This window comes from Eleginops maclovinus, chromosome 11 (assembly GCF_036324505.1).
Source record: "Eleginops maclovinus isolate JMC-PN-2008 ecotype Puerto Natales chromosome 11, JC_Emac_rtc_rv5, whole genome shotgun sequence".
NCBI classification, from domain to species: domain Eukaryota; kingdom Metazoa; phylum Chordata; class Actinopteri; order Perciformes; family Eleginopidae; genus Eleginops; species Eleginops maclovinus.
In genome coordinates, this window is record NC_086359.1 from 6,970,458 (window position 1) to 6,984,562 (window position 14,105).

At 39.5% G+C, this 14,105-nt stretch overlaps 1 protein-coding gene across 3 annotated transcripts in view; it reads right to left on the reverse strand.

The window, feature by feature from the left end:
- The window catches only part of cadm2a (cell adhesion molecule 2a), a 180,350-nt gene that overhangs the window by 32,582 nt on the left and 133,663 nt on the right, over positions 1-14,105 (reverse strand). For all 3 annotated transcript variants that reach the window (XM_063895524.1, XM_063895525.1, XM_063895522.1), the window contains 2 exons: positions 4,490-4,642; positions 2,347-2,484 (listed from right to left, as the gene is read on the reverse strand). In XM_063895524.1, coding sequence (XP_063751594.1) covers positions 2,347-2,484; positions 4,490-4,642 — 291 coding nt within the window. The remainder of the gene's footprint in view (positions 1-2,346; positions 2,485-4,489; positions 4,643-14,105) is intronic.

Consider the following 14,105-nt stretch of genomic DNA (forward strand, 5'->3'; position numbering starts at 1 on the left):
TTGTGCTGTGTTTGGAAGAAAAAGATGAAATTAGAGATCAAACAAAAATACATTAATCTAAGAAGTGTATTTGTGTTTTCTAACGCAGATTTAATAGTTCTCACAACTGAGTTTAAGTGATCTGTTGGGTTAACGGCCCGTCACGTTGACGCACCTTCCCGTTCCCTTTGAATGGGGTGACGTCAAGCATAGCCGAACTGCATTGTGGTTCCGTTGCTTCCCTTTGGCTCCGTTGCTTGCGGTGAAAGTTGAGAAAAGTTCAACTTTTCAAGCGTCGACGGAAGCGCCAGCCAATCAAATCCCGCGTATGCAAATAGGCCGGTACAAGCCCTAGCCAATCAAACCGTGTGTATGTGTGTCCGGGGCGGGAGATTAATGTGATTGGTTGTTTTTCAACCTCAACCCAAGCGCCAGACACGCCCACCGGCAAGCGGCAACGCAACGGAACCGTGTGTATGCAGTGTAAGGGCTGGGTATTATTAAAAACTACGACACCAGTACCAATATCAGTACCCTTAGTGACACCAATACCAATAAAGTACAGAGGAAGTGAGCTGAGTAACATACCACCACATACGTACATTTTAAAAGAGTTAAAAGGATAAAAATGGTGATCATATCACAGGCTGTAACGGTTTCAGCTGCTGCAATAGAGGGCTGTGAGCAAAACCATACAAATAGTTGTTTTTTTCTAGATATGGGCACATCGGCCTTTAATCTACTTTGTACAACAGCATAAAGACCTTTGTAAAAAAGTTCTGCAACTGTGCTGATGATCTGTGACAGTCTGCCCCAGTGGGTTCTGCATTTTATTTGATGCAAAACCGCCTCTGTTTTTCTCGTCCTCAAAAAACCCATTTCATGTCCCCAGCTCTCTTCTTCAATATTCTGTCTCATTTTCTCTCACTCTCTCCCGTTCAAACAATTACAAAGCGGATGGTTCATCAAGTATAACCGAGCGGGAGCAGGGCGGAAATGAGGTGTGTAGTCCAGTCAGTGTGATTTAGAACAGCTCTCTGATAACAAGCGAGGTTAATGTATCAGTCTCAGGCAGAGGACACATGCTGAATCTGCTCTATTAGTAACAACTTGTTCAGAACAAAAACACTCTGAAGAGACTTCGACAACAACTACAACATACTTTCTGACCAAGGTACTCATCAGTTATCTTCGGTTTGTTTATCAAAAATTCTGAGTCCAAGCCATGAAAAATATTAACTTTAATACCATTGTTTGATTCTTATTTGCTTATCTCTATTTACTGGCTTTTGCTAAGCTTCGGAAAGGTTCATATTAAGAAGATCTGTTGCAATCTGTGACCATCAACTTCTCCCTAAATTCCAGGATGCTCCTTTCCTTATTCGCCAAGCTTGACCCACCTTTTTCTCCTCTCTGTGTTTAAATATGCAAGCCAAACTCTACTCTTCTTCGTCTCTCACTCTGCAGACAGTACGCTCTCTGTGGGACTGACTGAACTTTCTTGCAAGAAATAAAACACCTCAAAGACAGCTGAATAGTTTGATTCTTTTTCCACATTTGATAAATAAATGGCGATCTGAAAACACAGTTGATATAGGGTCTCTCCATATATAACATTTCAAGTTGAAGGATTAGTTAAGTAGTTAAAGGGCAACCATAGCGTGGGATTGGACAGTAAATCTGTTAATAGTTATTACTGTAGAAGCATCAGTGAAAGCACAGAACGATTAATGGTATCTTTTTAACACTAGAGTAAGAAACTAATTTACACAATTGAAAAAAAAGCTAACGAGATAAAATATGTAATCCAAAAATGTTGTCTAAAAAATGCTTTTTAGGTAGAAACTGAGCGGTGTCATTTGGTACTAACTGATTTATAACTACTGTAACAACGTCACAGTCAGATAAATACTAGAATTAATTAAAAACAAGCTCTAATTTATAACTGCTGTGGTAATGCAAAGCGAGCATCCTACTGGGAAGTTACCTCCTCTAGCTTTATTTTACCGTCACTTCTGACATCTGGGATTTGTGACCAGCAATAGTTCTCTGTCAGGAAAGTTATGTTGCCTACCATGCCTAACGGAAGTGTTTCTGACTTTGTGGAACTGTGACTTGAATGGGTTGCAACTAATTCATGGCAGGTTTAATGTTCAGGACCCAAGGAAGTGCAGTGTCCAGTGTAAAGTTGCTTTGGTTTCCTAGAGATGCAAAGTGCATTGCCACACGCCAAGTGTTCGACCTGTCACGATTTAAAATACCAAGTGTGAAACCCTGGACATACGGTCTGAATAATATAACACTCACTGTATTTGTGTACCCATAGCAGTGGTGCAGGAGAAAAATTCAGATACAGAAGGGGCGTACCTTTGACCTCCTTTTCATTCCTGAACCAGCGCAGGTCGGCGGCGGGCTTGCTGCCCTGAGTCATGCAGGTCAGAGTGATGTGGTCTCCCTCCATGGCAGGCTTCGTCAGGCCATCGATCTCTGGCTTCTCCGGCACACCTGAAGGATGGAACGGGGAAATCACAGCGATGGAACTAATTCACACACAGCGGCATGTCATTATGTAACGATAATATTGTTATGCCTTATTTGAAATTCTCCTCCAGCTCGGGCTCCTGCAGGGAGATTAGAGAGCAGACTACAGAGCAGCATCGCTGAGCAGCGCCCTGCTCCAGAACACATCAGGGAGGATTCTCGATGACACAGCGGCGGATGGTCTCTCTAACCATTGGGCTGTCTAGTCGTTAAGGGTCGGTTCACCCAAATTACAGAAAAACACATATTTCTCACATACAGCTAGAGGTATCTAGCCAGGCAGATACTGTTTGTTTTTCCTTTGGCTAGGTTGTTATATATCTGTGTCTGCTTCGACTCAAATACAATAAAAGTAAATAGAGTTTTCCTTTTATGCAAACAGATTGGATGATTATGTGTGAACACCCTTTTTGAACTATTAACCACCCAAGAAATAGTACCTATGAGAACAGAAACTAAACATTTCAAGCTAATTAGCACAAGTGGTTTCTTTGTGTGCATTTGTGTCAATCAAGGTAAGCAAACACTCGTGACCACAGAGAAGCCTACGAGGTTGTACAGAAAATGTTAATTACTAGCTTTTCCCAAATTAGTGTTTTAAGTGTGCAGAGCCCTTCTAATGTCAATGAGCAATACGTCTGCCTCAGGCAGAGTCACTGAAAGGTCTGTCAGTCAATGCCATTGACTGGCTCTGGCCTGGTCTCTCCCATCACCTCGTGTAAGATTTATTTGCAGAAGTAAAGGTCCTTCTGTTTTGTGTTTACCATCTTCTAAGTGAAGAAACAGCATACACGATCATAAAAAAGGCTGCTTGGTAAAAACAATATGCAGTGAGATCTATCCCTCCTCGACTAAAGTAATACTATTAATTTGTATTTCCTAATGTGTTCAAAGATGGGATTTTGAAGAGTAAGAAGGGCCATTATATCTAAGCACTGTGCTGCATGTGTACATAAGTGAATGAGGCAGTATGGCCTGACTGAAGGAGAGCAGATCAAATATAAAGTTCATCTTAAACAGTCACGTTCCCCTCAGGTGGCTAAGGCCCGTTAAGCCTTCTCCCTGTCTGTGTATGCATGTGAGTGTGGAGCATTATGTGTGTTTGTGTTTCTCTGCTCATTTGTGTATCATGGATTTGTATGTACTGTGGTATATTTGTACATGTGTTTAAGCATTTTCAAGACATGGCAAAGAAATGACGGCTCAATTTGTGATGCAAGATGAAAAAAACAAAAGTGGTTTTCAGTGATATCTCTTTTAGATCTATTTAATTAATAATTGGAGTGTTTTATTTCCCAATAGTAGGGTATTTATTCCTCTCAAAAACATTCCAATGTATTCTTTTTATCATTCCTAGCACTCACTGTCGGGAAACAGACATATTTTTCTATGTTAATTAAATCTCCCAGCAATTAACTATTGTTCAGTATTACAGAAATATAATTTTCTCCATATCCTTATTGAGCTGTGGCCTTTAATATCTTGTATTCTCTAAATGCTTGTTAACATAGAGAGCCCGCTAATGGTCCTGGAGTGCACTAGGACATCTATTAACATTAGCAGGAACTAATTGGCAAGATAATAATCCCAGTGGAAGGAAATGAGACAATGTTATGTTTTGTGGGGTGATGATCACTACAAAACCATTACTGAAGATTATGTTTTTATTTGTCAGCAGACGCTTGCATAAGCAACAGGCTATTTGTATCCATTGTTAATTGAGGTTTAGTTTTTTTCTGAAATACTAACCCACAAAAAAACCCAAAACAGTTTCCTAAGTAGTGGGATACAACTCACTCACTTATATACCACTTTTCCTGTTATGGATACATTTTCTACGGTAAACCCGCACGGAAAGGTTGTTGTGGAAAAACAAACAACGTTATTACAGACTGATTTTATGAAATATATTTAAAAATGAACATTTCCCTCAAGCAGGAATTGTATTACATGTTAAAAAGGTACTCACCAAGAACAGTAAGGTAGGCTTTGGCTGTTCTCACAGGCATGGTGAAGAGGGAACAGGTGTACATGCCTTCATCCGTCAGCGTAACATCACTGATGCTGATGGTCAACTCCGACCACGATGCATGCACCAGCTCAATCCTGTTGTCCCTTAAAGCTGGGCAGAGAGACAGACAGACAGACAGTGAGTAAACATTACAAGATAGAAACCGTGTGAAGGTCGATGTGTTTCAAGTACTTTTTCTGTCTCTTGGGGAACACAATGCACAGAAACAATGGAGGAGGCGGCCCACAGACAAGTCTACCAATTTCAGATGGTTACAGCAAAGCGTGAATCTGAAAAAAAGATCTGTGGTCTAATAATAATTTCCTGTCTCTCTTTAAGTATGATGCTCAACCTGTGCTGTTGGAAAAAACACAGTTTGATCTTTACCACAAACACATTAAACACTTACAACCCCACCAACATGCATTTGACAATTCAGATATTCGCAACATTTACACAAACGAATATGCAGTGTTGCTTAAACATTTGAAATACTAATCTCTGTGATAGGGGTTGCTGATTGTAAAATGTGAAAAGCTTGAGCTAGTGAAACCAGGCTGCGTAGTGTCTATATCTATGAATGTATTTAAATGCATAAAAGGTCTAAAAATGAAATACAACTTCAAAACAGAACTTTCTGTCGAACCAGAAAATGAACGCATCAGAGCACCTTTACAGAAAACATGACTGATAGCCTTGTCTGGTGGAAACCATGGTAGACATTTTACTTATATGAAAATGTAATCTTTCAAAAGACATCACGGGAATGGAAATCAATACTGCAATAACCGGCTGAGAAGAAGGCCTAATGAGAATTTGGCAAGATGTGAGAGTTGAAATGGATTTGCTGAAATTGGCTAGCTTGTTGAAACATACTCCATGGTATTCAAAGAAGACTTTCTACTTCATATCTGTGATACACTGGGAGCAATATTCCAGAATGGGGTGACACCTTGAGAAAGACGGGATTCCTGCCTGTTGTATTCAAAGGGCTGCATTTTAGTTTACAAAACAACACAGCAAAAAATAATCTTGTCTTTCATTTTCTTTGTTGAGGGTGATCAAAAGTAAATTCATTCTGTTTCTCTGGCCTTGGCTGCAAGCCTTTCATTTTCAAGTGCATCACCTTTCTAAAAACCTTATTTAATATGAGCATCTCTCCATCACAGTGACTCTGAGCACACTTCGTTCAAGTGCAGTGTTTTTGTGTGTGTGTGTGTGTGTGTGTGTGTGTGTGTTTTTGTGTGTGTGTGTGTGTGTGTGTGTGTGGGTGAGTGACTGTTGGCCTTCAGAGGAGGAGAGGATGATTTTTTGTAAAAAAGTGTCTAGGGTTTCTTTCCTGTGAGACCACAAGCAGTTCTAATCTTAAGGTAATTTGAGGGAAATTATATAAAAAATAAGTCACCCTGGGTTCTCACGTACAAAGATCAAAAAATACCTTTTGTAAAGTACTTTCAAAAAGTGGCTGGCTGGCTGAATCTTGAGAAATGATATGAAATGTATCTGAAGACCTGAAAAAGGTGTTCCAACATCCTCAAGAAGCTTTGAGCCAGCATGAAAGTAGTGTTTCTTTTTCCACATACTGTACCTTGCCCTATCTGCACAAATCTTGCACTTTATCTCAAACCATGATGGAAACCTTTTTATTATAAACCTATTGTTCATTTTTAAATACATCAATTTATTATATTTATAAGAATTACAGAAATATAAAAAGTGTTTTGTTTTTTAAAAAGAATGTCAATAACAGTAATAGTCAATTAACTTTAATGAGAGCTTTTTAGCAACTTGTGACAACTAATTGCATCGATTCGAGTCTGACTCATAACATTTGATTGATTAAATCAATGCAGACTGCCACAGTACCCGTGTTTTTATCCACTTACGGCTGTAATTTGTCAGTCACTGGTAAATGTCTAGCCCTGGAGGTGACTGAATGGAGGGGTTTGGCACCTGAGCTGCATTCCTTTTTTTCAGCGTCTGTGAATGCATTGCTGCAATGATCACAGAGATGAAAAAATACTGAGAAATGTCAGCGTGCACACTATCTCATGTCATTGGGTCTGCAGAGGGATGGATAGCTTTGCTTTGCCGCTTCCACGCTAAACACCTACAGTAAATGGCAGTAGATATGTAATCAGTTGGGCTAAACGACAGCTGCTCTCTCTCATTTATTATTGCATTTGTTCTGTCCTTTCCAGTTCCTCGCAACACCGCTTATCTCTGCAGGATGTGTACTGAGCTGAGCAGGCGTGACACGACGACATGAGCACATGACATATCTTTACGCTAGGCACTGGTGACAGCACATTCCTGTTTCCGTGCGAATGGGTGAGTACGAATCGCCATCAATGCAAGACCACCGAAATTGGATCTAGTTTAACGCACTGCAAGTTCAGTTAATGTTCCTAGAGCTGTCCTCAAAGGATAGTTCTATATAGACAAACGCACACAGGTCTAAACCCCATCTTATCAAAGAAGAAACTAAGACAAAGAATAGATTATTTGGATTTGAGACAGAAAATACATTCTCTTTGCCTCTGTATTTCTTTCTGTCAGTTTTTCTCCTTCCTCCAACCCCCACAGACCTCATTCTGTCGACTCTAACCTATGAATGTGTACACTTTAAATAATGCTGCTTTTCTACTGTTGTCTTATTTGCTTAGGGCAAAGAAATGTGAGAAGGCAAATGTCAGAAAATACATTCACTGTTGCAGGCTTGTTGGCTGTCGTAGTGCAGCTCTGCTTTCTTGCTTCACTTCCTTCAGCAGCCATTTGTGAGACAAATCTGACGTGGATAGATTGATAGTTCTAAGACTTGTTGGTCTATTTATGCAAGGTGATGACACCTTAGTGATGACATTGTATCTGTATCTAATGATGAGAGGGCCAAAGTGAAACGTGACCGGGCTGAAAACTTGATTGATAATATAGAAACTTCCTGTACTGTAGATCATTGTTTGCATGATACAGCAATGAGCATACATACTAATATAAGTTCTACCGGTATTATTGAATAGGAAGATCCTGATCATCTAAATTAGTTTTTGGATTTAGAAATCCAATCATGCTTTAAGCGTTAAGTTACAGGCGGAGAGTTTAGATGCCAAGATGCAGGATCAACCTGATCCCCCTGGAAGGTTGGATTTAAAAAAAACATGAAAGGTGTTTTGGATTACCATGAAATCCTGATATAACTGGTAGGATATAATACAGTTGAAATATAAACAAATCTAAACATTTTATCATGAAATAAACCTTAAAAAAGGCCCAAATCAGTGGCTTTGTCTGTTCAGTGTTTCTGATTCATAGCAAATTTGTCTCACTTCAAATGGGGCATGAGTAACCTTATTGTGTGTTTATAGTTTGAACAATTTGGTGAAATGTAGCATTTTGTTTTCAGTTTGAACCAAATTGAATTCCCCATTACTAATAGATCCCCCTCAATACTATTCAATTTCCCTTTGAAACATGAAAACCAAGATTTTGCAAATATGCAATATGATTTTTACATAAACGTAACCTTCGATTTGTCTTTTTATGCCCAGTTAAAGGTTGCATATCGATAGAGCGAGTGGAGAGGAATGTATCCTTTGCTCTTTGTCTATGAAGGCGCCGCTGCTACCTGTTATCCATTAGAGACCATTAGTGAATCCTGGATGTGTTCACAGACGACTGCATTGTCTACAACAAAGCGCGGCGGATTTGTGTTTCGCAATAACTACTTACTGAATGTAGAATCATACTTTTGCTCATTAAGCCTTCCTCTGCATCTCTCCGTGAACATACGAGAGACTGAAAGAAAAGCTGCACTTGTCAGCAGCAAAGTTTGATTTGTTTTGCAACTACTGGTCAATGCACCTCCATGTTGCTGCGGAAGTACACAGAGATTACATCTTGTGTGTGTGTGTGTGTGAGAGAGAGAAAACCCGAGAAAGAGAGAGAGAGAGAGATGTGTTTCATACATCCGATTTCCCTAATCTCAGCAGAACTAACACAAAGTACCTTGAGACGTGACAATTTTATGAGTTTGCCAAAGTGATGCAGTTAGGTAATCAGAACAGCAGTGAGGGCGGAAAGATGCCTCATCTTATTCTGCTGGCGGATGACCGTCCGCTCAGAGGCCGGGCTGAGGTTCCCCTGAATGCAGCCATGACCGATCAGATAACAGAGAATAAACGATCATAACACCAAAACCACAAGGTCCTCTGTTCACAAAAACTATAATCAAAAAGGGTTAGAGCAAAGACGGCTAGAGTCAACTTTGTCTATAAATAAGGAAAATAAATGATATAAAAGGATGAGAAGAAAGGCACATCATTGAAAAGGAAAAGTGAGACGGAAAGAAGCTGCACAGAGAGAGAGGGTCAAAGATGTCATGTTTCTTTTAATTTCTTTTAAGTGACATTTTTATTCATTCAGTCAGCTGGTAAAACAGTCTTATTGAAAGTATGATGTTACATTCAATCACAATCTTTGAAACATTAATGAGTAGCATGTTAATCAAATTTTAAAAAGGTGTGTACGGAAATTTCCACCAAATAATTTCCTCCCACCTCCCACTCAGCAGCTTTTTTTCCAATGAAAGCCTCTTCCTACATTACCTTCTTCAAAACATCCTGCCAATTATTTGTGTTTTTAAAATTCGAAATGTCGCAAATCAGACTGTATTGCAAAGCAACATACGAGTGCTCCACAAGAACACTCAGAAACACACGACACAACAACCTTTTTTACCCTGCTCCAAGCACAAATAGAAGGTAGGGATTTAGTATTTTGGTTAGGTATCAAAAGCTGACTACGTCAAACGTACTGTAATGGTGAAAGCTTAATTGTAGTTTTTCACGGCTTGTCTCCATCATTAAAAGTGAGTGTGTGCATGTGTTTGATTGTATCAACATACAGATTGTAGGAAAATAGTTCCAGCCTATGATGGAAGCACATTTCACTTTGCTCCTGTATTTCCCGTCTCTCTTCTCACTCCTGCCCTTTCCTCTCCAAGCATTTCCACTGGTCTCCCCTCTCCTTACTCCCCCATCTCCCTTCTCCCCCCTTTCTATCTAGGGACAGTCTGTATTACTATAGAGCCTTGGCAGGTGTTTGCTCATTCAACTGACATACTTTTATAATGAGAAAAGTGCAAATTTCAGAATATACATTCAGCTGCCTGTGTCTGGATGTGACTGTTCTCTTTTCCTTGTCAACAACCCATCTGGAGACTTGAGCTTCTCTGTGTATGAGCGTGTGTGTGTGTGTGTGTGTGTGTGTGTGTGTGTGTGTGTGAGTGTGAGGAAGCGATAGAGAGAAAGAGAGAGAAGCCCCAGAATGCTATGTTTATTGAATAGCTTAATGTATATTCTGTATCTCAGCCTTTCCTCAACCTCCATTACCTGGTCTACCTCTCCGAAAGGCACACCAGCTTTTTAAAATGTAAAATGTGCCATACTCCATACAGTAATTGGCTTGTGGAGATTCCTTTTTTTTTTCCTGTGACAGAAATGATTTCCTTTCATCAATTTCTACCTGCCATGCAGAGTTCAGTGGGACACCTCCACCAGCCCCACTTCATTAAGTCCTTGTGTGAAGCGGGTCAGTGAGGAGACAGCTCTCGCCTACAGACCCCATTGTGTTTTGCCGAAGCATACATTTCCCCCCCCTCCAGCTCCACAATAGAACAAATGCCTTGGCCTATGAGGAGTTTCATATTTTCGCTCGGATACCCTTTATGGCTATCCTTCAAAAGCTCTTGAAAGAAAATGGACAGTGTTTGTAGAGCTACATTATCACTTCGATAATGCGAAAAAAGACTCTTCAATTCTATTATAAAATGTGGTTTCATTCCCTTTTTACTCTGTGCTCCAGAACTTTCTCCCAGAAGAGAGAAAGACTAAGCCTGCCACTATAAGTGTGAGCTAATTATTCCCATTTGCCTCAGGTATTTTTCTGTACACCCTGCAGATGATAAGTGGCTCTAATAAAGGCAGTAATAACTGGATATATTGCTTCATTTGACAATGTAGACTCGTTCTCTCCAATAACCTGCTTTGCAGCTGTACAGAAAAAGAAACAAAGCTGACATTTACTTGACATCAGTTTCTCTGATCCATTGGCATAACGACAAAGCCAAATCACAAGTATGCAGATCTGTAATTTTTGTTATTATACCGGCTGCAAATTCAAAATACAACCAAAAGAAAGAAGAAAAATATGTTTCTTTTTAAACTAAAGCTGAATGTTGTATAGAAACTCGGTGTGCGAAGAGTGGTGACAAAGAAAGCAGACGCAGAAAGCTCAAGGTCAAAGAAAAGTTTGTCTGTGTCTTTCACAGGTGATAACTGCTTCCGAAAGCTCTCATAAAATGCCTCCTTAATTCCTCCCCTTTATCCCACCAAGGCCTATATTCCGTCTCCTTTTTTCACTTTTCCTTCCTCTCATGTTTTATGGTGCTTGTCTTGGGGAGAGGGGACTTGTTAGGGATCTTTGGAGATTTACAGTCAAGTTTTTTCTATCAGAGAGAACACCGTACCAATCTTCGGGCCGATATGAAAGGATGTTTCATAGAAGCACTCTTCCAGGAAATAAAATACAAAAAGACAGCTGTCTGAAAAGTTTAACTTTTCCATGAAGATTAAGTTTTGAGAGAAAGTTCTGCTATCTGTTCAATAAAAAATTCTGTCAAGCATTTATTTTTTTATTTACTTTGGAAAACTTTTAAAAGCCTATCCCCTAAATTGCTCAGGCACAGATACTCTGAATGCATCAAAGCTCTCATGGCTGCATACTAGCGAGGTGGAATGCCTAACATTTCACATGCACACACAAATATGTGCACTGACATACACACAGACACATGCTCACACAACCCAAAAAACAGCCAGCAAATTGATTCAGACAGCTGAATATTTGACATCTGAGCACTCGAATAGCTTCATATTTAGCAGCTCAGGGGCCTTAAAACGAGCAGTTGGCCCTTAGCTGCTCACCCAGAACACTAATCTTAATGTTTAAACAGATCCAATCTAACTGCAGATGGCACAGCGTGGGCAGACATGTCCACCAGTAGGCACTTTACACTCGACAGTAGGCACTTTGGTAATTTTGCAAAAGATATCATATACTATTATTAGAAATTGTTGCATACACACATTGAAACAAGCTTCAAAAATCAAGTTAAACTCGTGCGTGTAACCACATTTCATATTCATTTTTATATTGTACATTTTTAGGTGGAAGAGCTCACTTTGTGCTGTGGAATTTAATGTTTTTATTTGGATGAATAATATATAATATATAAAATTGGATATCTATAGGAGCATGTGCATAATATGTTTAATACTTAGTGAGGAGCTCACGTTTTACATAAGCTACTGGGGATCCTAATAAATGTACCGCTTGTGCATCAAAAAGCTGCAGGTAGTTTTATTGATGAACTATTACAAGGTCGTTGTGACTCACTGAGTTCAGACTGAAGTGATATTCACAGAGTCATCATGACCTTTTCATGGTAGGTTTGTTTTTCCATAAAACAAACTGAGACCAAAAGCCGAAAGCAAAGCCATTTCCACTTTATCTGAATCATGCATGACGTCATGCAAATGATCTAAACGTGATACATGGATTTGCTTATCTAATAGCTGTATGTATACTGTACAGATTAGCGTAACACTACGTCACTTCCTGGTGAAATCACAGTCCCGCCCACTTTTGGGGGAAAACATTTGCTTTCATTTGAATGGCAGTCAATACAGATTCCCAATTATGATGGTTAGAAAGGCAAACTATAAAAAAAAACCTCAATGGAGGTCGATGATCTGCATCTATTTATAGTTTAATTTAAATCAATAGGTAAATGATGTCCGGTCATTCTGCTGGAGGATGAGTGGCAGGCAGCAGGCTTACACTGAAACTGTGATTTCTGAATTAGATCGTTTCTTTTACTGTCCTTTTGTCTGTAGAGGAAGTAAAGAAACTCCGGATTTATTTCTTGTTTGAGGTGCAATATATGATTTAGCAGCTTTAAGACATGAACAAACTATTATTTTCCTCTTCGCTCTGATACGGCATTTCCCCCCGGAAGTGGGCGGGGCCTTAATTTAGTCAGGAAGAGCCTCATATATCCCTATTGATTTAAATTCAACTATAAACCGACGCAGATCATCGATCTACAATGACATTTTAAAATAATTTTCCTGTCTAACCATCATAATTGGGCTTTTTGTAGATTAAAAACGGCGCGGTTATCTTGATTTTTTGACGTGATTGACGAAAACGTAGGTGTTACTCTCATCTATTTACCATAAAATAAAAATCATGTTTGATGATTCATCCAAATTGTTAAATTTAGCCTCTTGATTTTTTTTTAAAATGAGACTTTTAGAAACAGACACAGTTGAAACCCAGAGAAAAAAAACTGACAACAAAATACTATAAGGGTATAACGTAAACTAGTGGAAGAGTTGCCACTACCATTCCGGAAAGTATCTACTGAGATCAGAAAGAGAGTCTGGAATACAAATATAATCAAAACCAGAGGAAACACAAGACTTTTGAAGTATGACCTTGAAGAATGAATAAGTGCACGACTATTAAACAAGCAGTGTCAATGTTTTATTCTGTGGAGTCCCCAGATTCTCTCTGGCAAATGCTTTATGTTACTTTTAAGGAGAGGTATATCACAACCCTGTGCCAGACCCAAGAAGGTGGAGAGATGATCAAAGACAGGGGAACGGGATCAAGGGAATAGATTGAAAATGAAAATACAGATATGGGTGTTGGCGAGGAGAAGGGATGAAAAAGGGTTAGCAAATTACAGTAGCCATGTTGGATAAAATATTGTAATGTCATACCTTAGCCCATGCTCTCACACGAGGAGACCATTCAGTAGGCCTGCAAACTTAGCCTGGAAAGTAATTGCACATCGGTTCCTTCTCGTACGGGAATTACGAATACATTGTAATTATGCCTCACTGCAAAATTTCTCCATCCAGGAAATAAAGCTATTATCAGGTCTTGAATTACATTGTAACCAAAAGAGCAATTTGTAAAGAGATATTAGCCTCTTTTGAATCTTATAAAAGAGAGAATCCCTCTTGCCCAGTGCTCATCTCTCTCTCGCTGTTGAGGCTTAAGTCCCTCAGTGGTTAGTGATAGAAAGGGCAAAATTGGCTACTTACCCGACAATGACTTATTTGAAATTCAAACAACTCTTCACAACCATCGGAGCACGTTTGAGAGGACGGAAGGCAAGAGGAGTCCCTTTCATCCGACTAAACGTCTTCGAGGTGAGCCTCAGCTCTGACATTCAACAACAACAGTGGCGGAACCGGCACCACTCAAAGGACTGTAATGGAGTCAGTTTCTGAAGTTGTCTTTGAAAAAAACAATATGTTCATGCTAATGCTCTGTGGCTGAATTTAATAGAGGATGTAAGTGACACTCTTTGAGATGAAACACATGCACAGGCAGCCACATGTGCACCATCAATCTGTTGAGTAAGGTCAACAACCATCATACAGACAAGACAGAGGCCTGCTTTAAAACATTAGGCTGTCTTTTCAAAATACTGCAACGACAG